At 42.5% G+C, this 27,102-nt stretch overlaps 1 protein-coding gene across 1 annotated transcript in view; it reads right to left on the bottom strand.

Annotated features, from left to right (window-relative positions):
- The window catches only part of CACNA2D3 (calcium voltage-gated channel auxiliary subunit alpha2delta 3), a 1,017,883-nt gene that overhangs the window by 395,002 nt on the left and 595,779 nt on the right, over positions 1 to 27,102 (bottom strand). The window contains exon 15 of the mRNA XM_066596541.1: positions 3,033 to 3,050. Coding sequence (XP_066452638.1) covers positions 3,033 to 3,050 — 18 coding nt within the window. The remainder of the gene's footprint in view (positions 1 to 3,032; positions 3,051 to 27,102) is intronic.

Genomic DNA, 27,102 nt, shown 5'->3' with positions numbered 1-27,102 from the left:
CGGCAGTGGTCAAAGCAGTGGCAGAAGCTGGAACTTTGCCAGCTTCTGCACTGCAATAGAAAGGCTTCCGGAGGGACATCAGGAGAGCAGCAGGTTCCTGGTGAATAGCCGGGTAAGGCACAGATGAGTATAAATTTTTTATTTTGCTGACAGAACCCCTTTAAGCCTTTATTGTTTTATATGACTCTATAATAGGATATATACTTGATAAAGAAATGACAACTAAAACAAATGTAAACTTTCCCTCTTTGCTATAAGTAGTTGAGTAACTTGTAGGTTTATGTAACCTATAATCACTTTATAAACTATGTAAACTTTTGTGCATGAAAAGTCAATATATACATATCTTACTAAGTCCCCGCAGAAAAAATGATGCAATTATCTGCTTTTAGCATTGAGTTTTCTTGTTCGTGCATTTGGAAAGCCTTATACTTGGTTTGAATGCTTTCCATAATTCAAGTTTCTGGCTCTAGGACATTCCCAACACTGACCAGTTTCTGTCTCATAAATATCCACAAGCCCAGCTCCCTTTCCTCCCTCCTCTTTCAGAGGCTGTGTAGCAGAACCACACCCACTCAATACTACACAGCTATCTCTCTATGCTCCCTCAGAGTAGCAGCTGGTCATTCCCCCTCACTGCTGATAAGAGCAGAGCATTCATCTGGAGTGAATTACAGCCTTTTGTAATAGTAGCTTTCTCTGCTCTCTGTGCTCATGATCTCCTCCACCATCCCCCACCACTGTCACACAACCCTCTGTAATAGCTCAGTAGAAAGGCAGTGAATGCATGTTCACATCAGAGGAGCAGGCTAGGGAAGGGGCTGAGAAACAACCCGTCAGTTTACTATGACTGACAAAATTTGCTAAGATTTCAGCCCTCCAGTTTTTCAGTGTTTTGGAAAACAATGCAAGCACAGAAATCAATCAATCCGAAAATTTTAATGAAAACCAATTACAAAAAGTTTGTATTTCCAAAAACATAGTGATTAAAAAAAATAGTGCAAAGGTGTACATAGCCTTTAAACGTATCATGGCCACTCTTTTGTGCTCTCTGCCAAAAAGCGGAGGCTTAGAAACATTGGCTCTTGGTCCTCCAACTGCATATAATCTTCAGACATGTGTGACTGACATGTCCCAAAGTACAGTACTATATTCACGAAACTGTTTTAAGCAGTGTACGTATACTGGGTCAACCTCTGAAACAAATGTCAAGTGACAACTTACAAGTGTGAAAATGCAGCATGTGTATAATGGAAGAATTTTTCGCAGTAATCTGTTTTTGTGATTATACAGACATGTATGACGTGAAACACAAGGTGACATATTTACCCATATGTATACATATAACCAAAATGGGGCTCATTCAATAACAATGGAAGATTAAACCACTACAGAGCTTATATGTTCTGTAGCCTATAATATCCAATCAGATTCTAGATCACATTTCTCTGGTATAAAAAAAGAGTCAAATTTAAACTATGAACTATTTATATCCTAATGATAATGTCCAAGGGAGAATTGAGTTACTGGGTAATGAAACAGAGCCTGAAATCTCAGCATTTGAGAGAGCCGGAAACCTCTTTTTTCACGCAAGTGACTGATGAGTCCTAGAGGTGGAACCTTCTCGAAACATCTTAGTGGAGTGGTCAATGAGATGAGCATCTCAGATTAAGCAATGTCAACCTGCTAAGCAAAGTGCTTTCCCCAGTTCAGTCAGTTTTAAGGTAGCCATACCCATAAGAGGTGTGGCACCTGAACCTGTAGATTTTGGTGAGATTGGCTGAACATCTAATGTGTAATACAGTTCTTCCGACTCACTCTGACAGCAGATGTCAGGGAAGAGGAGGATTGGACATTTGGATTTCAACATGCCCAATCCTTTGGCTCTCAAGGTAGAGGAGTTTGACAGCAACTTACTCCCCTCTTTGCACTGAGAACACAAATATTTGGAAGGATAGCTGCCAGCTGAATGATAATTCAGCCAACCTTGCATTACCAGATTTAGTTTACCCCTGTTAATAACATAAAATTTTGAATACTCCCTTGATCTCCTCAGTTAAAGGAGTTGCCCAAGTTAATTTTCTTAAATTAGTGCACCCCATGTGTGTAAAGTAAAATATGATCCTACACTCACCTCTTCCACCTTCTCGAAGCTTGACCACTGCAGCTCATTCCTCCGTGCCTGGTCTGTGTTGACAGACTGCAGTCAACCTGTTTATGGGACATCACAGACTGTTGTATCCAGTGACAGACCTCAGTGCTTGAATGCTGAGGTCTGTGATTGGCTGCAACAGTCTCTGACATCCCATACACAATATCAGAAGAGAGACCTGAGCTGCTGCACTGGAGCTGTGGAGGCTCAGGAGATGTGAGTATAGGATCATTCATCACATTTTGATTTATAGAGCAGGGATTTTTTTTAAAAATCCCTTTAACTCGCATTTAATACATTCCATCATTTATGGACTCTAAGAATAGGGAATAACCTAAATGGTAAAATGACTGGTAGAATCTGACTGGACGCCATATTCCATTTTGCAACTTGCTGTTCAACAAGTCCCATTGCATTATATATACATATTGTGATACACCGTAGCAGTTATGGTAGAAGGCTGAAGTTACAGACAGAATATTTCTACAACATGAGAATCACATGTACTCTACTCAGATGACGCAAAGACTAATCCTTAGAACAGTGGAGACCAGGTTATACAGCATTCACTAGCCAGTGCTAAATCTTAAGACACCTTATAGAAGACACTATAAGGTCTCTCGTACTTTAGCACTGGACAGAAGTCAATTTCAACACTGTTTGCTTTGTAATTTGTAAATAAAATACTGCCCCAAAAAGAAGTCCTATGTATTGGCGCCTTAAATTCCATGAGATTGAGAGTAGAAGTTTCTTGAGCAAACACTATTGAATGTGATGTTGACCCTGGTACCACTGTACTAAGTGTATAGCACTGCACACATGCACAAACGGTAAATGTTCTACTCAATGAAATATTGACAGAATTATTATTATTTTTTACCTTTTGAGCCTGAGGGAGCTGAAAAAACAAACAACAAAACAAAAATTCATTTAGTGCAACTAAATCTTGATAAATCTTTATTACCATGATAGTTGCTGTTTCTGGTGCCTTTATAAAGTCTAGTTCTACCCCAGTAACTGCATACACATATTGTGGTTAGTATGACATACCTCAGCAGATCAATCTGTATCTTCCTATTTATAACGCCTGCCTTAGTTAGTTTGGTCCGAAATCTGCGATATTTGAGTGATACTTGAGATTCACTAGCATCCAATTGACTTATCTGTGTGACCACCATTTGAATACTAACTATAATGAAATGGTCACAGGAAGTTTTGTTTATTTGACTACCTTTTCATTTGACACAGACTTGCTTTAGATCCCATCTACCTTTGTAGGAAGGAAATATGAGACCACTGTAGAAAATAACAAGCAGCTTTAAAGGCTCTGGAAACGTGTGCTTGAAAAATCAATACACACATATGTTACTATGTCCTTGCAGAAACATTGGTGCACTAATCTATGTTTTGCAGTGACTTTTCCTTTTTGTGCATTTAGAAAGCCTCACATTTGATTTGCTGGCTCTCCTAAATTCACATTTCTGGGTGGGGTATGTTCACATGACTGATCTATTCTTTCTTATGTATGTGCGCAAGCTCAGCTCCCCTACTTCACTCCTCTTTCAAAGGCTGAGTATTATAACCACACCCACTCAATACTACACAGCTATCTCTCAATCTATCTCATCCTCTCTCTGAGTAGCTGCTGGTCTCATTTACCCTCACTAGCTATTAGAGCACAAAATCCACCTAGAATGAATTACAATCCTCTGTAATAGTAGCTTGTTGTGCTCTCTATCTTCCTAATCTCCTCCACCATCCCCTAGTACTGTCATACAGCCCTCTGTAATAGCTTAGTGGAAAGGTAGTGAATGCACATTCACAATAGGGCAGTAGGCTAGGGGAGAAGTCAGTCAGTTTTAGTCCTCCAGTCTGCAGTGCTTTGGAAAACAATTCAAGCATAGAAATCAAACAAACAGAAATTGTTAATGAAAACCAATTACAAAAAGTCTTCGTTTCTGAAAACACATTGATTAATTAAAAAAAAAACAGTGCTTAAAATATAGTCAAAACAAGGGGGAAATTTACAAATACGAATGATTATAATTTAGGAGATTTGGGGGAGATGTGTAGCAAATGGAGATAGGGTAAATATTCTCATCAGTTTCCTCATCATCCATATCATACAACATACATCATGTTGATATGGAAATCATACTAATAATTTCTAAGAAATAAATTTAGAAAAGCCCATAAAACGTTTTTGTATTATGTCTGTAGTCAAGTATTTGGAGCTGTATGTGTAAGGAAATAGTAATGTCATAGTCACAGAAAGCGAATGTGATCATTTCAGGACTTAAAAGGGAATTCGAGTCAAAGTAAGTGATGGCATACCAATAGAGTATGACATCACTTTATGATTGCTGTAAATATGACCTTCAAACAATCATCATAATGCACCCCTGTGCTTTGTTTTCACAACACATGAAATGTGACTGAAATTAGAAACATTTGAAATTTCTTGTGGATGCATTGCATCATGTAGTCATCTGATGCATACAAAATGTCTTACACAAAGTGATACCTTGCTAGCATTGTTTTCAACACTGTATACATGTTTTTACACAGAGGAAAAATGGGCCCCATAGTGAAAATCAAAAATGTAACCCCTTTCCCTTTTTGTTGCTGCCTTACACCACAACAACTACTTCTATCAGGATAGAAGATCCTAGAACTTGTTAAGCCCCCCATCTTTATAATCTTTGTAAAAGCACAGAATGACCATGAGAACATTTCCTTCTTCCTTCTTTGCCAATATGGGATTGTTAAAGAAAGTTTAAATTTCATATGGAAAAGTTGGATAGAAACAACTTAAACTGACCCCACATGGGCATCATATAAGCCAATGAGACCTACCACAATTGAGTAAATTTCTATCAACATTCAGTTGAAAAGCCGAGTGCTATTGTGCTAATATCTAAATCTGCCCATTCATCTGCTCTGTACATAGTGATTTACTAGAAAGCCTACTGATGGAGTTCATTTTATTGTCAATTAGCTCATAAATTATGAGGACTCAAAGTGTTAGCCCTTTATATCCTAATTTCACAGGACCACCCCATAACAGTAATTGTATCTACAGTATAAGAGCAGAGAACATTGGTCGACCCCTAGATAGTTGGAGTTGATCTTATGGCTTAAATTAATTCATTGGAAATTCAACTTTTCAAAGATGATAAGAGTCCTAAAGTTGTCCCAAACTAAATAATTTGCTTTCCAATGACTAGTTATAAAACTTATAGCCACTTATGATGTTTCCTCATGACTACATTTTGTGTGACTTGTCCACAAACAGCATCTAGAGGCATATGTTGTGTCTGTAAAGTAATCTGTTGAGGTTTCTTTATGATCATACTTCATGTTTCCCACCATGGGTATATTTCTCGCCAGGGGGCAACATCTGCTACTGTGCAATTCGTATTTATGGAGAAGATGGGGCTCAATTATCAAAACAGAAAGCATGTCCTTTTTGTGAGTTTAGAAGTGCCTGGAGGTCTGCAGTAGCCACTTTCAACATCTTCAGTGATGGCTTTGAGCTGAACAATAACCAAGTAGGTGTCAGTATTTACTCTTGTGAGATATAATTGTCCCAAACACAAATAATGCAAAATTACTAGGTTATGTTTCAAGTTAAACAGCCTGCACAATCTCTGGTGAAAAACTCTGGAACAATCTCACTTCATAGAAACTCTACATATTCCCCGTAGTGATGATTTTATGAGATGTTTGCTTTAGTTGGTTGGTCCCCTGCTCAACAACCTTATCAAGTGGCTGCAGCCAATAAGATGTGGGTTTTCAGGAGCCGGCGTGGTTGATTTGGCTGGTTGATGGTGTAGAGTTCTGTGACCAGCCAATGACCATCAGCAGTGGCGTAGCTAAAGGTTCATGGACCCGGATGCAAACGTTTATCTTGGGGCCCCCCAACTTCTCTTAACCCCTTAACACAGAGACACAATTTGAAGCTCCTAGGCCCCAATGCAAAACCTGTAACAGGGCCCCCAACTATAATGCCTTATTCATAGTACTGGGTTTCCTGTATGGAGAACAGAGGCCTTATGGGTCCCCTAAAGCTCCTGGGTCCAGGTGCAACCGCATCCTCTGCATCCCCTATAGTTACGCCATTGACCATCGGTCTTGTGCACATAAATACTAGTCCCTCTTACTAGAAGGTGCTGGTCATTTATCCATTATCGCTTTTTCACTCAGTACTTGGTGTTATGCATGCTGCTAGTTTGAGTTGCTTCCCTGAAGATGGTCTGGACACCTGATCTCCCTGTCTGCATGTTCTGCAGGCCCCTTCTCCTGTCCCTTTTATCAGGTGTGGCCTCCGGACATCTGATGTCCTGTACGTTGTCAGGTGGGTGATATCTGACAACATGTTCCTTTTATGTCAGATTGGTGTCTGAAAGAGCCTCAGACACCAATTTGACATAACAGGAACACCAAACACCAAGTACTAAGTGGGAAAGGTATAATGGATAAATGACCAGCACCCTCTAGTAACAGGGACTGGTATTTATGTGTACAAGACTGATGTTGATTGGCTGGCTGGAGAACTCCACACCATCAGCCAGGCAAATCAATCACACCTGCAGTAGTGTGCTCCTGGAAACCCATAGATCCAATGAGCACAACATGACACATAGAGTTCTTCTCAAATGCTTTCTTCGTCCTCTATTGGCAAACCATGGTGACACCTGTGCCTCACCAACAGTCTAAATCCAGGCCAAAAGATGGACATGTACTAAAAAATGCTGCCATTGCTGCTCACAGTGCCCACAGGACCAGCTACAGTGTCTCATTAGTAAGAGTTTCAGATTCTCCAGTACAAGCCACAGAGAATTAAGTACCATCCATGGTGCTTTTTATAAGCACAACACATACTTCTCCACCATCCTGTTAAGAGAAGCAAGCTAACTTGGAAATTACTGTTGTGATACAATTGCACAGTAGAATATCTGTAAAATATATCAATTTTAAATTATTGTTGCCCTGAAACAGAGTTGCTGTCCTCCTGAATTAGGGATTTTTGGATGCAAAGCTGTGCCTCATAAAGACCTTGATGGTGCCTCACCAGCGAGAGTCATGGTTTGTGATGCAATGGTGTCCAGTGACCAGTAGCGTTCCATCGGTTCCATAGACTGACTACTGTACATTATTTTGCATCAGGTAGCTGCATGCATCCGGCTTGCTCTGAAGACAGCATGAAGGGTCTGTTTAATGCAATCAGACTGATATGTCAGGTAAGGACTGAGTCCTTCTTGCAACAGACTGCGTGCTATAAATTATACTTGCTGAGGGAATTATCTCAGAGCACTGAACCCTGAACAAAGCACTAGGGACAACTTCAACACACCGTGCCCCCGAGCAACGTTAAAAATGTATTAAAGAACTGTCTTTTTTTGTCTACAAAGTCATTGTAATTCTTGTAGCTACATGTCTTACACACAATGAAATTTCTAAAGTATACTAACTTTAACTGTGAAGGTGACTTTGGAGAACTGCTAGACTCAAATTTGGCTTCGTATCTCTTTTGGGTGGACATTTTATGGTTAAAGACTGAGCTGATGAGGAAGAATTTTGGCAGAGCTTTGCCCCGAATGTAAATGTAGTTGCAAATAAGAAAAAGCAAAGATAATACAGTGTCTCTCAAAAGTGTGGAACACTCAAATAAAATGAAAACGGTTTGGCAGAGTGTGATGCAATTTTGCATTCAAGCTGTGCGGGAAACGTTTTAGACAACATCACAAACATGACAGCCATTTTGAATGCTGCCATCTTGGATTCAACTCTAATTTTGCCAATAGGAAATAGGTAGATATATGATATATCAAAATGGCGGAGAATTTATTTCACCAGACAAACCATGGCGTGCTTTACTTTAACATAACTTTATTCGTTCTCATGTTAACCAAGTGATTTTTCTTCATTACAGGCAATGTGAATGAGGGTGTTATCTCAAGCAGAACATGTTGGGATCATCCTAATGAATGAAGCACATTTTTCATCACCACATATTTCAATCAACGCCCCCCAACCAGACCTCCAATTACCCACTGTGCAGTTGACAAACTTCTTTTCAAATTCCGAGAAATAGATTTTCCTAAAAGTGGATTGGTTGTGTGGGTCCAGTCGAGTGGCCCCCACTTTCTCCTTTAAATTTCTATCTCACCCCTTTAAATTTCTATCTGTGGGGTCATTTCAAGATACGCATTTACTCTGAATAGATAAAGAATGTTGCTCATCTGACTCACAGAATTGTTGATGCTTGTGCCAGCATTCAGCCTGATGTTTTGGTGAGAGCTCATCAGGAATGGGTGAAAAGGATAGGATTGATAATCGAACATGGGTGCCAGCATTTCAAACATATTTTGTAGAGATTATGGTAGAGATAAGCGGAAAAAAACGCTTGTATGACCGAGGCCTTACTATGACAAAAGTAAAAATAAATAATCACATATGTGGTATTGCTGTATTTGTAATTACCCAGAGAAAAAAATTGATACATTATTAACCCGGCCAGAAAAAAATACAAAATATATGGCGAAAATAGCTAGTTTTGCCTAATATGTACAAAAACCTGAATAGAAAGTGATCAAAAAGTCACATAGGTCAACATGGGTTGGGAGGGGTAACATCACTCCTTAAGGAGAGCACAAAGAAAGTGAGTGGGGAGACTTATAAGGCAGAGGAGCATGGATGGCCTTATAAGTCTTCTCACTCACCTTCTTGGTACTCTTCTTAAGGAGTGATGTTACCCCTCCCAACCCACATCATAGCCCTCTCACTAGCCAAGCCAGAACCTACTGTACACTGATTAGGGGCAAAAACCCCAAAACAGCTGTCTGTGTATGGATTCTGGCTTGGTTTTCAATTTCCAATCATTGGTCTAAAGACCAGTATAAAGGGTCAGACATTGATTTGCAGGAATGCTGCCATTCAATAGGTGGTGCTGCAGAGGTACTGTTCTACCTCTCTTATTTGCATAGTTTAACAAATGATACTATTAAAAAGTACAATTCATCCAACAGAAAAAAAAAATTATAGCACTGTTGACAAAAAAATAAAAATATTAGGGGGTCTTTGAACACAGCAATAAACAAAAAATACATTAAAAAAGTGGGGAAAAGTTGCAACTTCCCCCTAAAAACTTACACAAATTTGGTACAGACATAATAGTACTGGCCTGCAGAATTAATTTAACATACCATGTTTCCCTGAAAATAAGACCCTGTCATATATCAATTTTTGCCTCAAAAGGGGCACTAGGTCGTATATTCGAGGGATGTCTTAATATACTTACCTGGTAGGCTTGGTTAAGGTCCCTCCTGTGCTCTCCGGAGCTCCGACATGCTAAGCCGTGGCATTGATTGGCCAATTCAAAAATCCCACCTCCAAAACGCGATGGCTGTGATTGGTTCATCGACCACTGGTCAGCCAATCAATGCAGCGCTAAATGAACCAATCACAGCCATTGCATTAGCTCATCGAGTGCTGCATTGATTGGTTCTCGAACACTGCTCAGCCAATCAGAGCTATCGCTACCTGGAGGTGGGATTTATGAATCCCATTACCAACAAGTGATCTTCTGTGGGTGAACAAGGACTGCAGAACGCATGGCGAAGACCCATGCTGTGGGTCGAAACAGCTGTGGCTGTATATTATGACCATGGAAGGAAAATAAAAGTTATTCATGATTAAGAAGAAGTGGTGAGTTTGTAAATGCCATACACCATCGGTGCTGCTTCTGGACACTGGAATCTAAGGATTTAGTGTGGGATTGGGATCTCATCCCACCGGAGCGTGCATCTAAATTCCACTCCATCCATGATTGGAACATTGGTGAGTGCGGCTGACAACTTTGTTTATTTGTGCTGTCTAAGGACTCATTCACACAAGCGTTGTATTTGCACACTAGCCACATTGTGGATGAAAATCGCATGAAGAATAGCCACGATCAAGTCGTGGTCAAAATTCACGTTTTTTCATCCATTCGCATGAGTGGCTGTGGCGTATATATACTGCAGTACGGAAATCTCTTGATCGGCAAAAATCCTCAGAAGGACTTATAATAGTTAAATAGAGCCAGCTGCAATCATTTCACAGCATTGGATGCAGCTAAACTCCCTCCCCCTCCCTTTTTTTGCAGCTCCCATAGGAGTCTATAGGAGCCACTAGCATATATTGGCCGAAAGATAGGGAAAGACCTATCATTTCTGACTGCGTAAAAAATTGGTTGCTGTTTTTGGTCACTGATGTCCTATTATTCCCAGTGCAACATTTTATATGGCTAAGAATCGCTCATCTAAATGAATACATTGGAAACCAGCGCTTCAGATGGTTGCGATTTTTTATCCCAGCTAAATTAGCTGCGTAAAAACGCTTGTATGAATAAGGCCTAAGAGAAAAAAAAAGGGGTGAGACTCCCTTAATCTAATTTGCAGCAACTGCAAGAAGCTCTTCTGTCAGCATCGGCCAATATCCCTGCAGAACGATTTCAACATCTAGTGGTGCCATGACAAATTTCTGTGATTATGAAGGCGAAAGGAGGTTTAAAATGCCATTAGATGGGTGCCTCTAAGAAAGTGGTCATTTACTGCATCATGTGCAGCTGTAATGGACAAAACACATTCTGGCAACAGCCATTTTGAAATTCCAATTTTTTTTTTAACGTTTGATATTCAGCAAAAAGGTCCTTGTTTGCAGGGATTGATCTTCTGTCCTACAATTATTGTGTCAGTCCTTATTGATGATATGACCTCTGTGTTTTGTATTGAAGGATAGTGAAGATGGATGAGATGCCCAGGTATTAATGGAGAATTGTTAACTCTGATTCCAAGTATGTTGAGATGGTGCAGGCCTTAATGGAACTGGCATAGGTATCTTTATAAGATGAATATCAATGTCCTTCGATGAGTGGATCGGTCTGCATATCTTTACAGCCGCAACCCGGGCGATTCCTTTGGTAGCTTTATTTTGGTTCTTAGCCCTCACTATTCTGCCACAATGGCTACTGCTATTTTCAAACCTTGATACCATTTCATTGTTGGTCTCCATCATGCAGTGTCAATGGATGATGTGGCATTTGATACTATGGGGTGGAGACCACCCACATTACAATTCACTAGTATCATGCTCCAAAAAAAAAGGAAGCCATTGTAGAGATGTGGCCACAGCACTGAATGAGCACTGAATCTCCTTCATTTTTAGGATCAGTGGGGTTTCAGAGCCCCACACTCATAAAATGAAGTCATATCCTAGTGACATGGCATCACTTTCTGATATGGGAATACCCCATTAACTCAGCATCTCATTAACAGCTCAATGTGCCTCTGTTCCTGGATCATACATTGTTGGCCTAAGTATAGAGCATCAATCGTAAGGGTAGACCGTCAATAAAAAAGAAGATAGATAACCCATTTACATTTTTTACATTTTCAAACCACACAACAAATTTTTTTTTTAGTTTTTGGATGTATTAGTTACTATGACTAAGTACAATACAATGATCTGCAATCTGTTAATAATTAAAACATTAATAGCTTTCAATAGAAATAAATTAGTGTAATATTTATAGTCCGAGCCAAAGATTTAATGACTCTGGGGTGAGATGTAAAGTGTCACAGTACGCTCCACATGTTCTCAGTGCTGTTTCTGAAGGCTCTGGAGGCTATTAAATTTAATGAACCCATCTGCTATGAAAAGGAGGGCCAATTGTAATCAGCTCTCTGAGTGCCATTTAATACAGATGGCATTTGTGGCTTTGTATACCCAGCAGGAAGTTCTATGTTGCACTCTGTATGCTTATCTACTTGGTTTGATGTTCGGAGAATCTTTTTGATCTTATGCAGTTGAAAAAAAAAACAGAAATAAATAAATAAATTCTGTTCTTAATGGCGCAGATAAAAAGTGTCATCTCATTAAAAAAAATATTGATGCGGCTTTAAACTTTTTCATTGTACTGTGACATTTTTGTAATTAATTCGTAAATCGAGTTCTCAGAGGCTGCATGTAATCGACATCCCATGCAACAATGGTTCCAATATGTGTATGGGGGAAAAAACAGAATAAGGAAAATGGGTCATTTATCAAACCTAAAGGGAATCTGTGAATGGCAGCAGGGGATTGGGGTATGACTAGTCACGTGTAAAAAAATATTTTCTCCCTCGTCAGAGGCATTTTACCAATTTGCATATTTAAATGGAAGGAATGGTATGAATGTCACATGCAATTAATTTGTATTACTTCAAGTACAATAATCTGTATTTCGTTGAGGCGTTTTGCTCATATCCGATGAGCACTTGCTGTTAGGTGAATTTATCTGGACTGTCAATAAGAAAGGTAAAATCTTTGGTTTATACAATATTTGAAAAAGGTCTGATTCTATTCAATTTCATTCTACGTGCTGCCCAAAGAGCTCCAAGCACCTTTATTATTTAGTGTATTTCTGAAAATTCCAATTCTGATGCGCTTCTGTGTGTTTACGTGCCACATTTGAAGTCTGCAGCATTTCCTGTGATGCAAAAAAAAATTCTCCTAGCTTGTATAATGCTGACAGCCCAGCCAACCCCCAATCCACCAAGTATACCTCACTAGTAGCCCCCCCACACTTCACCTCCCGACAGCCTTTTGATACTCCCAGTCCTTCATTACAATATCTTCCCTAAAAAACAAATGTTTGAACTGTGCATGGTCAGTGTAAGCCTTAAATGATTCAGCCTCCAATTGTTTAATGCATACAATACCATATTGGAATTTACATTATTACTATGTAGGTCCCTATGGATGTGGAGATTGTTTGGAGGTTTGGATAAGATTGGAAGGATGCTGTAAATGTGAGAAGCCAAAAATATTTGTGTGTCAAATTCTGCAGAGACAAGTTTTGGCCAGCAGAAGTCATCATGGTGGTCTGGATAGATAGAGAAGAAAATGGAAACTGAATACTAGTCAGAGAAGATGTTACCTATGATCACTGGATATAATGGTACTGCAATCACTTGTACAGTCTGCAGAACACCTGTGTAGAGTGCGAATCTACCAGTATATGGTCATTGTATGAAGGTAATATTGGTCTTTCATAGGGTTTTTTCAGCAACAAAAAGAAAAGCATTGTAATGATACTATGATTACACAGAAAACTTAAACCCCATCACGAGATGTAAATGGTCATAAAAAATTATTAACCTTTGCATATATTATATAGAATTTTTCTGAGTAACCAATAAAGGTATTCCATATCTACTTTTGTCTTTTTTAGACAAGAGTATTTAATATCACAGATATTATTTAGAATTTGTATTTATACTCTAATACAGGTTAAGATTTCATTTCAATCTATCAAACTGCTTTTCTCCCCCTTTGTCTGCCTTATGTTCTGATAATATTACCTATTCACAATATGGCGGTGGTAATGGTATGGAGGTATTAACTGGGCCTTGTATGGTGGCATTATTTGATAGCTATACGTCTACATGACTAAGTTTATTGTGGGGAGGGGGTGGCACATACAGTAAGCCTTGGGACAACTATAACCCTAGCAATGCACCAGGAAGTGGTAAAGTCAGTGCTCTGCACATCGCCTCCTAATTGACTGAATATGATCATAGCGTCCGACTTTTAATTTTGGCCAGGGCCACACTGTGTCTAAAGCCAGCCATACATGAGGCACATTGGAAGCAGTGTTATTAGATGACAATATTTCAATAATATGGCAAATAATGGAGCAGACTCTAATGAAAAACAACCTCTCTGTGCCGCCTTAAAAAAAACTGCAGAGGGTGTGTGTGATGGGGCAAATGGATATATGGGTCCAAGATTAGATCTGTAGAACACGGATCAATAAACTGCCTTTTACGTGTAGCTAAATGTTGTTTTCATGCAGTTGTTTTTGCTCACGCACTTTGTGGTCCTCTTGGCATAAATCGTTTTATTTATGAAAAATGCAGTGTTTCTTATAATCTCTACATACATTTTTTTATGAACACTTACTAATACTATTACATTTGCTTTTGTTTGTTTTTTTGCTGTAAACCAGGCAAATCGGTATTAAAAATTGCATCAGCACACTAGAAAATGTCCATCATTGTGACTGAAATTGTGCATGAAATTGGCAATTTGGTGAGTCCCTGGAATCATATCTTCACTGTGTTGGTGATTACAACTTAATGTACAGTAAAATTTTAGATTAAGTATCTGGAAAACCACAAGATCAAAAATATCAGTCAGGTTAGACGGCAAATTCTACTCCATGGACTGTTTTAACCAACAGCTCTAGTCTATTCCAGGCAAAGTGGAGCAAATGGACATAACAGCTATTCAGGTCACTACTTTCAACTTGAATCTGATTAGTTGTTGTGGGTAATATCTCGATTGATTGATTTTGATTAGTTTTTATACATAAAATCACATGAATAACTGGAGGTATCAAAACATTTGTTTCCCTTGATAGAGAAATAAAATAATTTTTAAAACATAGAGTTGTCAAGTTCATGTCCAGAGCGCATGGGTGGAGTCATAGGTACTCCACTTCCATCTGTATGGTTTTCAATGTGACTTCATATTATGGATGTCACGTCTGTTTCCTGGGATCTGTGATACTACAGATGATCTGCAGCTTTCTTGCTTAGGTGTGGGGGACTGTGATGGCTGGGCTTGTGTGTCTTCAGTCTACCAATCACTCCAGGTCAGTACATATATAGCTGTCTTCCCAGGTGTGTGGTCAGCTTTCTCTGTTCTCAATTTCTCTCTGTGTGTGGTGTGAGCAGGTTCTGTGTTTGGTTGCTGCAAGCAAGGTTTGTGTTTTGGGTTTTGTTTGGTTGTGTTGCTGGACTCCTGGTTAGTGTAGGGACTAGCAGTATAGCCATGAGTCGTGAAGTGGCCCGCTAGCTTCCATATTTTGATCAAATTTTCAACTAATACCTGGCATTTATAGCATTTACATATGATACTAGTGTTTGCGTGTTTGCTGCTGTATGGTGTGATTAAGGCTCTGTGTGTTTTCTTATCCTGTCCATTTGTCCCTGTTGGGGGTGACATGTGTATGTGTCCTATCCAGGGTGCATGAGTTCATAGGAGCAGCAAGGGCCAAGATCAGAAGACCGCTGTGCTGCCCTTTATTGGGGTGATGTCCCCACTCAGGTAGGTACAGTGTCATTTACCCTAGTAGAAGATAGGGAGAGGTGTTAATCTGTAGTAGTTTCATCTGGTGTTCCCTATCCATCTGCATTATGTTCGTGTGGGTCCAGTTCTCACTTGCTCACACAAACGTAACATAATGCACTATGTTACATTTTGTTGCAATATGTTACATTATGGTGCATTGTGTTGCATGATGTTATGTTAGGTTAGTTACACGTCGGTGTTACTGTCAGCCATGGTTTATGTCTGTATTCCATCCTATGTCTGATCCACCCGTCCACTAGTTGTTCGGATGCCCGGTTCTTGCTCAGTATGTTTACCCGTCCATTAGTGGGTGGACGCCCAATCTGTATTCTGTCCCCTTTGTCCGTTGGTAGGCGGATGTTAGGGCCTTGTTTTGTCTGTCTGTCCCTATTCATAGTATAGACCTGTTCTGTTCTGTCCGTAAATCCTGTACGCAGTTTACCTTTTGCTTTGGTTCCCTGTGTGTATGTACCTGTGTTTTAGACCCTCTCCTTCTGTATGTCTAGTAATGGGCCCATATGGATAAGTCTTATGTAACGTTGTTTCAGTAGGAGTTGCCATCTTTTCCCCTCTAGACCGCTTCACTTTTCCTTGCTGACTACTGTGACTGTGGCTGGTTCTGTAAGGTGCAGTGGTCCTGTTCATAGGTGCACAGTTTGCTACTCCTTTTTTGCCATCTTTCTCTTAGTATCAAGGCCTCTTTAGATAATTCCTGTACACATGCGTGGTTTGGAGGAGTTGCATAATTTTATTTTTTTTATGCTTAAGGGTCCACAGGCTTCTTTTTTAAAGGTGGGGGGGGGGGGGTCATGTCTGTTTCCTAAGTTATGTGGTACTACAGATGATCTGCAGCTTTCTTGCTCAGCTGTGAGGGATTGTGCTGGCTGGGCGTGTGTGTCTCCAGTCAGCCAATCACTTTAGGTCAGTACACATATAGCTGTCTTCCCAGGTGTGGATGTGGTCAGCTGTCTCTGTTTAATCTGTGGTAGTTTCACCTGGTGTTCCCTATCCATCTGGGTCACGTTCATGTGGGCCTGGTGCTCACTTACCCACACGAACATAACAATAGGATTATCTTCTTTATAGGAACTTGACAGAAAAAATTCTGTCTCCACATGAAATTGAGAAACTATACAAGCCTCCACTAAGGGAACTCTGTATGGTAATGGTGAGAATTAATACTCTACAGTGAAGTGATATAATGGTAGCAATAATGGTAGCAAGAGTTTCATTTTTCATTGGCTGTTCAACTTTTTGATTTAGAACGTAAAATTTTTGCTTCTATTTAATAGAATTCATTCCAATAGTTACATATTATTATAGAGTTTATATAGTAGTTTTTCAATTATTTCCTTCAATTGGTTCTAAAGTTAAAGCCTATTTAACCCCTCCCCAACATCCACTATACATGGCAGATGTCACACGATGTGTAATGCAGCTGGGTGAGGAGCTAAGCTAGCTCCATACACAGTGGTTGTTTGCTGTATAATAGAGCTGACAGTTTGTTGCATTGGTTGGGATCAGAGATAACTCTGATTTCAAACATTTAACCCCTGAACATAACGGTTAACAGTGACTGCAGCATCTAAGGAGTTTGATAATAGTACCAATACTTTCATCAGTGCCCTTACAACATGATCCTCATGTCTTTATGTTTTAATGGCAACCAGATTCGTAAGGTCACCAGGTCTGTCATCTCAGTACTCCTATTAGGCCTGCCTGAGGCAGGGCTTGAAAGCAGAATGCAGACAGGTACAATATACTGCAATACAGAGCTATTACAGTGTATTATACAAGTGATCAAGCAATCCTATAGTAAATTCTCTTAATGAGACTAAAATAAACATGATGAAAGTTTACAAAAATTTACAAAAAACATGAAAAAGCAAAAGATTTAATGCTGTATAAAAACAGTTTGCACATATTATGTAAACAATTTAAACATTAAAGAATAAACATAATTCTTAATGATCCAAACTATCAAAATATTACATTATTAATTGGACAGTGAACAAAAAAAACTGAATTGCTACTTTTTGTTTACCTCACCTCCCAAAAAATGAAATAAAGTACAGTAATTAAAAAGTCATATGTACTGAAGGATTCTATCATTGAAAACTGCAGTTCACTCCACAAAAAACAAGTCTTCACGAAGCCGAATCGATGGGAAAATAAAAACGGTATGTGTAGAAAGTAATTTTGTTTTCTTCAAAAAAGATTTTCCAGTTTTCAAAATTTATAAAACATAACAAATACAATATAAAATTGGTTCCCACAGAATTAACTTAATATGTCAGTGAATGCCATAAAAATGTCATTGTACAGGGAGGGGGAGTAGGTGAGCTGTGACAATCACCTATTACCAATGGTGGATCTTGTGTTATCTACACAGAAGTGTTACCATTCATTGTAAACCTCCCTGTGATCAATAATAAAATCTTTATTTGTATAGCGCTAACTTATTCCGCAGCGCTTTATAATGATAATGAGATGACTGCTGAAAAGTTTTCTCTTCAGAGCAGAAAGTATCAGACTATTACCTAACTTACTGATCAGTGTGTTAACAGCAGGATTTTAGAATTTTTGAAAACATACTGTAGATTGTGACAGAATATTAGAACAAGAAAATCACAAACAATGTGTTTAATATAAAAAAAACTTGATGTATACAACAAGCCATTTTCTAATACAGATTCCTTTTAAGATATACCTATATTAAATTTTCCTTTTCACTTGAATGGAGTCACATTGCAATACCAGATACAACCCATGGCCAGGTGAGGCACTGTTTCTAGAAGGAAACAGCCATGATTTTCTAATCCAGTACAACCTCCTTAAATTTTAACTTTATCTATCTTGAAAAAAATATATCAGTCGAGATCTTCTTTTAGTAAGATGTCTTCCACCCTGTTGACTTGTTTTTCATCCAAGTGCAAATAAGACTGCAAGGATATTTGAAGAAAGATTTTTGTAGTCAGCCAAAATCACAATAAATGATTACATTGACCCTTTGACTAGTTTAGATGAAACCAATGACTTAAAAACACCATACATATATTTTTTATTAAGTTCTAAAGAAATATTTGGGAGCGGTTGCTGAAAACTAAATTGTGTTCCACTTTACTTTCAGGAGATACCCCCTATTTCACTAAATGATATGAACTTTTTTAGAAAATGTCAGCAAAACGCACCCGGTGATTGCCATCGGTCAATGTCTGTGAACCTATGAATGCACCGAGGGATACAGCTATGGAAGATTTACAGTCTGACCCTTAGATTTCATCATAATAACACACTCCAGATGTCCATGTCTCATCATCTGATGTTGACCCTTCAGCTACAAGCAATGAGCCAAGTGCTTGTGAGAAGAAAAAAAATTGCTAGGACAGACCTGTCAAGCAAGTGTTTTTGAGGCTTTTTCATTTTTGTATGTTGCGCTTCTCAGACTGCTATTCAAACTGATGTATATATTACTACATACCAATACTATATACAGAAAAGTCCATGCAGTACAGTTTTCCCCATAAATTGTATTTTTGTAAACCTTTAAACTCTTATCAACAACAGTTTAAGACTTTTGCATTCTCTATATAAAACCGGGTTGGACCTCCATAAATCAACATTAGACACTTGTTGGGAGATGCTGACTATGTTGATAGGACATGCTAAAAACATGACGGAATGCTGCTGTGTCAAAGCTTGTTGACTCTTTGCCTATTTCCTTGAAAGCAGCATCAAAAGTGCTGAGCAAACACTTATCCTCCGATTGTGGTAAGGTCTGATCAGTGTATTTCTTCTAATTAGTGCTATAGACACGTAGGGCATCAAAGCACCAACCCTTAGGAATGTTTATTAGTAAAAGCTGCTTAATCTTCTTGCTTGCCAGATACCTTGTTTTTTGGAGGCGAACTGAAGTATCTTTTTAGAACTTGTGGGAACTAGTAAGTGGTGGATTCAAGGTGGTGGAGGACCTTGAGCTCCTTTGCTCTCCTAGGTTCCGGATATTGCCAAATACCGACCTATCTCTTCCTATCACTGATACTCCTGCATCCTGAAAAGTCTCACTTTTGACAAATCATCTGTGATAGATTAGCAGGAACAGCATGCATGTGATACCATGCTGTACTCTATTGTTTTTGATAAATGTGATGCTTTTGCTTCCAGTTTCAATAATCTATGTACGTATGTACAGGAAGTGTAGAAAGAAGTGAAGCTACTCAAGAAAACTCAGGAGACCAAATTGGTGCAACTATACATGATGGACAGTGACAAGTGAAACAAAGTTCCAAGATGCTGCTGGCCCAGAATTCGCCACAATGGAACGGGTGTGCCAGTATAGCCAAAGAAGAAAGTAGAAAAGCTGGGCAAATGGCACAGCCCTTTTCACAAATTATAAATTGAGAACAGGAATAAAAACCTGATTCCTCTTTATTTAACAAAGTAACCAATCCGCTGATGAGTTTCGGGGACACGGCCCCTTCCTTAGAATGTCTGAAAAGAGGAAATCAGGGAGAGCGCCATATACACGGAAAGCTTTCAGAATACATAATAGAATTTTATAAAAAACAACAAAGGACTCACCCGGTGCTTGGCGTGTCACCCTCCTTGTGACAGCGCCTGCACCCAGAATCCAAGCAAGCCTATAAAGGTATCTTTACAGTTCGTTCTTCCAGGGGTTTTTTATATCCTAAATCCTAAGACTAGGAGAGCTGCAGGGCAAACTAAAGACCCGTTCCTTATAGTAAGGCTGGGTATGCAAAGAATAGCTAAAGAAAAAAATAATGTTGCCACTGCGCTTCTTAAGATAAATACCCAAATGTACTAAGAGCAAGAAAAAAACCTCAAAGTAGCATGCAAAGAGGTTTATTTCATATTATAAGAGAGGGATAGCACACGTCTTAAAAACACAAAAAACAAAAAACATCTTACACAATATAGCCAATGATAAATGCAACGCGTTTTGGCGCAAGTGAGCGCCTTTGTCAAGCATAAAATACCATGGGTTCATAACCCTATATATATCTAGTGTGGACATATCTTACCTTTTCCATAGGTGTGGACATATTTTTTTCTTTATATTTTTTTCTTTAGCTATTCTTAGAATGTCTGAAAGGGACACAGCTCTTATGTGATGGGCAGCCTACATGCATTTAGGATCAGAGGAGCTGGTCCTGTTAAATAGTCAGGTTTATATTTCTGGTCTCAATTAGTATTTGTGAAAAGGGCTGCCCCATGTACCCAGCTATTCTACGTTTTGCTTTACTGTACAAATATGTGGCATCATGGTATTTTTTTCTATTTCTGAAACTCAGACTTTCAGAATTACTAGATTGAAAAGTCATTCAGAATTGCCTCAACTAATGGTTCGTTCAGACGAGCGCTGTGGGCGCGCAGTATAGCGTTAAAAGATTGCGGCTATACTGCTCTAAAGATTGTGTAAACAGGTTAATTCCTGCTACTTGAAGTAGCCTGTTCATATGATCCGACATGCATGGTGCATGCTTTCCAGCTCTCATAGGAGTCTATAGAAGGCACGCACCAAAGATAGGTCAGGTCCTATCTTTGCATGCACCACGGAGCTTAGATGCGAGTGCAGGTCCTATCTCTCTTAGGTGCGTGAATTTAGCTCGCCTAAAAATCATTCATGTGAACGCTTCCATAGGAACTAGAGATGAGCGAACGTGTTCTTCCGAGCTTGATATTCGTGCGAATATTAGGGTGTTCGGGATGTTCGTTATTCGTAACGAACACCATGCGGTGTTCTGGTTACTTTCACTTCCTTCCCTGAGACGTTAGCGCGCTTTTCTGGCCAATTGAAAGACAGGGAAGGCATTACAACTTCCCCCTGTGACGTTCAAGCCCTATACCACCCCCCTGCTGTGAGTGGCTGGGAAGATCAGGTGTCACCCGAACATAAAAGTCGGCCCCTCCCGCGGTTCGGCTCAGATGCCGTGTGAGTTAGATGAGGGACAGTGCTGTTTGTACCGGAGCTGCTGTAGGGAAAGAATTGGTAGTTAGTGTAGGCTTCAAGACCCCCCAAAGGTCCTTATTAGGGCCACTGATAGCTGTGTGTTGGCTGCTGTTAGCAGTGCCATTTTTTTTTTCTCAAAATCGGCTCTGCAGAGCGTTGCACCCGGCATTAGGGACAGAAGTGCTGCATAGGCAGGGAGAGTGTTAGGAGTGAGTGTAGCCTTCAAGAACCTCAACGGTCCTTTCTAGGGCCATATTTATCCGTGTGCAGTACTGTCCAGGCTGCTGTTAGCTGTGCTGCATTTTTTTTTGCTTCTCAAAATCGCCTCTGCAGAGCATTCCACCCTCCATTGATACTGCAGGGAAAGAATTGTATAGGCAGGGCCACAACACAGTTATTATTCATTGAATATACGCAGTGCTGCCTTTTGCTTGTAAAACAAGTGAAAATAATTCTATTTGTCCTGCCTCTGTCCGTCCTAACGCCGGTGGACACGTGTCGGCTGCGTGTGCAACCTGTAAAAATCATACGCACCCAGCTACGTTTTACTCCTGGCTTCGCCATTTGCTTTCCTTAATTGGGAAAAAAAATACCTGCTCTGCCACAGTTAATAACTCTGCTACCCTCACGTTCTGTGACACATTAGCAGGAAAACAGCACAGTTATTAAACTTAGATTATTCATTCACTAGAGGCAGTGGGGCCTTTCGTTTTCAAAAAAGGGAAAAAATTATATTTGGCCTGCAGTCTTGCGCCAATTTATTAGCTGCCTGTGAAATCAAATCACTGGTAATACAGCATGCTGAGGGGTAGGGGTAGGCCTAGAGGACGTGGACGCGGCCGAGGACGCGGAGGGCCAAGTCAGGGTGTGGGCACAGGTCAAGCTCCTGATCCAGGTGTGTCGCAGCCGACTGCTGCGCGATTAGGAGAGAGGCACGTTTCTGGTGTCCCCACATTCATCGCCCAATTAATGGGTCCACGCGGGAGACGGTTATTAGAAAATGAGCAGTGTGAGCAGGTCCTGTCCTGGATGGCAGAAAGTGCTTCGAGCAACCTATCGTCTACCCGCAGTTCTGCGCCGTCCACTGCTGCAAATCCGAATCCTCTGTCTGCTGCTCCTCCTTCCTCCCAGCCTCCTCACTCCACTACAATAACACCTGCTCAGGAGCGGGAACACTCCCAGGAACTGTTCTCGGGCCCCTGCTTAGATTGGGCAGCAGCGGTTCCTCTCCCACCAGAGGAGTTTATCGTCACTGATGCCCAACCATTCGAAAGTTCCCGGGGTCCGGGGGAAGAGGCTGGGGACTTCCGCCAACTGTCTCAACAACTTTCTGTGGGTGAGGAGGACGATGACGATCAGACACAGTTGTCTTGCAGTGAGGTAGTAGTAAGGGCAGTAAGTCCGAGGGAGCAGCGCACAGAGGATTCGGAGGAAGAGCAGCAGGACGATGAGGTGACTGACCCCACCTGGTGTGCAACGCTTACTCAGGAGGACAGGTCTTCAGAGGGGGAGTCAAGGGCATCAGCAGGGCAGGTTGCAAGAGGCAGTGCGGTGGCCAGGGGTAGAGGCAGGGCCAGACCGAATAATCCACCAAGTGTTTCCCAAAGCGCCCCCTCGCGCCATGCCACCCTGCAGAGGCCGAGGTGCTCTAAGGTCAGGCAGTTTTTCACAGAGACGCCTGACGACCGACGAACAGTGGTGTGCAACCTTTGTCGCGCAAAGCTCAGCCGGGGAGCCAACACCAACAGCCTCACCACCACCAGCATGCGCAGACATATGATGGCCAAGCACCCCGCAAGGTGGGACGAAGGCCGTTCAGCGCCTCCGGTTTGCACCGCTGCCTCTCCCCCTGTGCCCCAACCTGCCACTGAGATGCAACCCCCCTCTCAGGACACAGGCACTACCGTCTCCTGGCCTGCACCCACACCCTCACCTCCGCTGTCCTCGGCCCCATCCAGCAGTGTAGTTCAGCGCACCGTCCAGCTGTCGCTTGCGCAACTGTTGGAGCGCAAGCGCAAGTACGCCGCCACGCACCCGCACGCTCAAACGTTAACCGTCCGCATAGCAAAATTCATCAGCCTTGAGATGCTGCCGTATAGGGTTGTGGAAACGGAGTCCTTCAAAAGTATCATGGAGGCGGCGGCCCCGCGCTACTCAGTTCCCAGTCGCCACTACTTTTCCCGATGTGCCGTCCCAGCCCTGCACGACCACGTCTCCCGCAACATTGTACGCGCCCTCACCAACGCGGTTACTGCCACGGTCCACTTAACTACGGACACGTGGACAAGCACAGGCGGGCAGGGCCACTACATCTCCCTGACGGCACATTGGGTGAATTTAGTGGAGGCTGGGACAGAGTCAGAGCCTGGGACCGCTCATGTCCTACCCACCCCCAGAATTGCGGGCCCCAGCTCGGTGGTGGTATCTGCGGAGGTGTATGCTTCCTCCACTAAAGCACCCTCCTCCTCCTCCTCCTCCTCCTCTGTCTCGCAATCAAGATGTGTTAGCAGCAGCATGTCGCCAGCAGTCGGTGTCGCGCGGTGTGGCAGCACAGCGGTGGGCAAGCGTCAGCAGGCCATGCTGAAACTACTCAGCTTAGGCGATAAGAGGCACACGGCCCACGAACTGCTGCAGGGTCTGACACAGCAGACCGACCGCTGGCTTGCGCCGCTGAGCCTCCAACCGGGCATGGTCGTGTGTGACAACGGCCGTAACCTGGTGGCGGCTCTGCAGCTCGGCAGCCTCACGCACGTGCCATGCCTGGCCCACGTCTTTAATTTGGTGGTTCAGCGGTTTCTGAAAAGCTACCCACGCTTGTCAGACCTGCTCGTAAAGGCGCGCCGGCTCTGCGCACATTTTCGCAAGTCCCACACGGACGCTGCCACCCTGCGCACCCTGCAACATCACTTTAAGCTGCCAGTGCACCGACTGCTGTGCGACGTGCCCACACGGTGGAACTCTACGCTCCACATGTTGGCCAGGCTCTATGAACAACGTAGAGCTATAGTCGAATACCAACTCCAACATGGGCGGCGCAGTGGGAGTCAGCCTCCTCAATTCCTTTCAGAAGAGTGGGCCTGGTTGGCAGACATCTGCCATGTCCTTGGTAATTTTGAGGAGTCTACCCAGGTGGTGAGCGGCGATGCTACAATCATTAGCGTCACCATTCCACTGCTATGCATCTTGAGAAATTCCCTGCAAACCATAAAGGCAGCTGCTTTGCGCTCGGAAACGGGGGCGGGGGAAGACAGTATGCCGCTGGATAGTCAGGGCACCCTCCTGTCTATTTCTCAGCGCGTACAGGAGGAGGAGGAGGAGCATGAGGAGGATGAGGAGGAGGGGGAAGAGACAGCTTGGGCCGCTGCTGACGGTACACCGGCTGATTGCCTGTCATCCTTTCAGCGTGTATGGCCTGAGGAGGAGGAGGAGGAGGAGGAGGAGGAGGATCCTGAAAGTGATCTTCCTAGTGAAGACAGCCATGTGTTGCGTACAGGTACCCTGGCACACATGGCTGACTTCATGTTAGGATGCCTTTCTCGTGACCCTCGCGTTGCACGCATTCTGGCCACGACGGATTACTGGGTGTACACACTGCTCGATCCACGGTATAAGGAGAACCTGCCCACTCTGATTCCCGAAGAGGAAAGGGGTTCGAGAGTGTTGCTATACCACAGGACCCTTGCGGACAAGCTGATGGTAAAATTCCCAGCCGACAGCGCTAGTGGCAGAAGGCGCAGTACCGAGGGCAAGGTAGCAGGGGATGTGCGTAGATCGAGCAGCATGTACATCCCAGGCAGTGCAACAGTCTTTAAGGGCCTGGCCAGCTTTATGGCTCCCCACCAAGACTGTGTCACCGCTCCCCAGTCACGGCTGAGTCGGCGGGAGCACTGTAAAAGGATGGTGAGGGAGTACGTAGCGGATCGCACAACCATCCTTGGTGACGCCTCTGCCCCCTACAACTACTGGGTGTCGAAGCTGGACACGTGGCCTGAACTAGCGCTGTATGCCCTGGAGGTGCTTGCTTGTCCTGCGGCTAGCGTCTTGTCGGAGAGGGTGTTTAGTGCGGCTGGGGGAATCATCACAGATAAGCGTAGCCGCTTGTCAACCGACAGTGCCGACAGGCTAACACTCATCAAGATGAACAAAGGCTGGATTTCCCCAGACTTCTGTTCTCCACCAGCGGACAGCAGCGATACGTAAGCAATACGTAGGCTGCACCCGTGGATGGAAGCTACGTTCTCTCTCACCATCCAAAACGGGGACATTTCTGCTTCATCAATCTGTGTCTAATATTCCTCCTCCTCCTCCTGCTCCTCCTCCTGAAACCTCACGTAATCACGCTGAACGGGCAATTTTTCTTAGGGCCACAAGGCTCACTCAAATAATTTTTCTGAACAATTTTTATAAGTTTCAATGCGCTTAAAAGCGTTGGAACTGTAACTTGAACCAATTTTTCGTTACACTGGGCTGCCTCCAGGCCTAGTTACCACCTAAGCCACATTAACCAAAGCGATTAATGGGTTTCACCTGCCCTCTTGGCTGGCCATGGCCAATTTTTGGGATGTACATTAGTACTGTTGATACAGCAATTTTTGTGGGCCCGCGCCTACAGTGTAATCAAATTAATTTTTAGCCCACCTGCATTCCAGCTGACATTACCTCAGCTGTGTTGGGCAATGCAATGGGATATTTTTGTGTACCGCCGGTGGGTTCCAGGGAGCCACCCATGCTGTAGGTGCACACGGAGTTTTTAACACATCTGTACACTTGTAAAGAACCCCAGTCTGACTGGGGCATGCAGTGTGGGCCGAAGCCCACCTGTATTACGCACGACATTACTACCTCAGCTGTGTTGGGCAATGCAATGGGATATTTCTATGTACCGCCGGTGGCTTCCTGGCACCCACCCATGCTGTCGGTCCACAGGGACTTCACAATAGGGAGTTGTACCTGCCTGTGTCTATGAATTAAAAAGCCCGGTCTAACTGGGGCATGCAGACACCTTGACAGAATGAATAGTGTGTGGCACATAGGTTCCCCATTGCTATGCCTACGTGTGCAGCTCCTGATGGCGGTGGCACAGGATTCTATTTCTCATTGCTTCTGTACAGCATTGTGGGCTATCGACCCGCCACTTTTAAAGAGGGTCGCTGCCTAGCCGTGCCAACCCTCTGCAGTGTGTGCCTGCGGTTCCTCCTCATGGCAGACGCACTTCTAAATAGACATGAGGGTGGTGTGGCATGAGGGCAGCTGAAGGCTGCGCAGGGACACTTTGGTGTGCGCTGTGGGGGGGAGGGCGGGCGGTTGGTCAGCATGTAACCCAGGAGAAGTGGCAGCGGAGTGTCATCCAGGCAGTGATTGTGCTTTGTTGTAGCTAGTGTGGTGCTTAGCAAAGGTATGCCATGCTAATGAGGGCTTTTCAGAAGTAAAAGTTGTTGGGAGGGGGGGGCCCACTCTTGCCGGTATTGTGGCTTAATAGTGGGACCTGTGAACTTGAGATGCAGCCCAACATGTAGCCCCTCGCCTGCCCTATCCGTTTCTGTGTCATTCCCATCACTTTCTTGAATTGCCCAGATTTTCACACATGAAAACCTTAGCGAGCATCGGCGAAATACAAAAATGCTCTGGTCGCCCATTGACTTCAATGGGGTTCGTTGTTCGAAACGAACCCTCGAGCATCGCGGGAAGTTCGTTCCGAATAACGAGCACCCGAACATTTTGGTGTTCGCTCATCTCTAATAGGAACCCATTTATGTTCACACATACTTCCATACTCAGGACATATTGACTATCACATTTTGTGGTGCTTTTTCTAAGT

Source organism: Eleutherodactylus coqui, chromosome 3 (genome assembly GCF_035609145.1).
Source record: "Eleutherodactylus coqui strain aEleCoq1 chromosome 3, aEleCoq1.hap1, whole genome shotgun sequence".
NCBI lineage: Eukaryota > Metazoa > Chordata > Amphibia > Anura > Eleutherodactylidae > Eleutherodactylus > Eleutherodactylus coqui.
The sequence above is the reverse complement of the archived record's forward strand: the minus strand, read 5'-3'. Positions and strand labels throughout refer to the sequence as shown.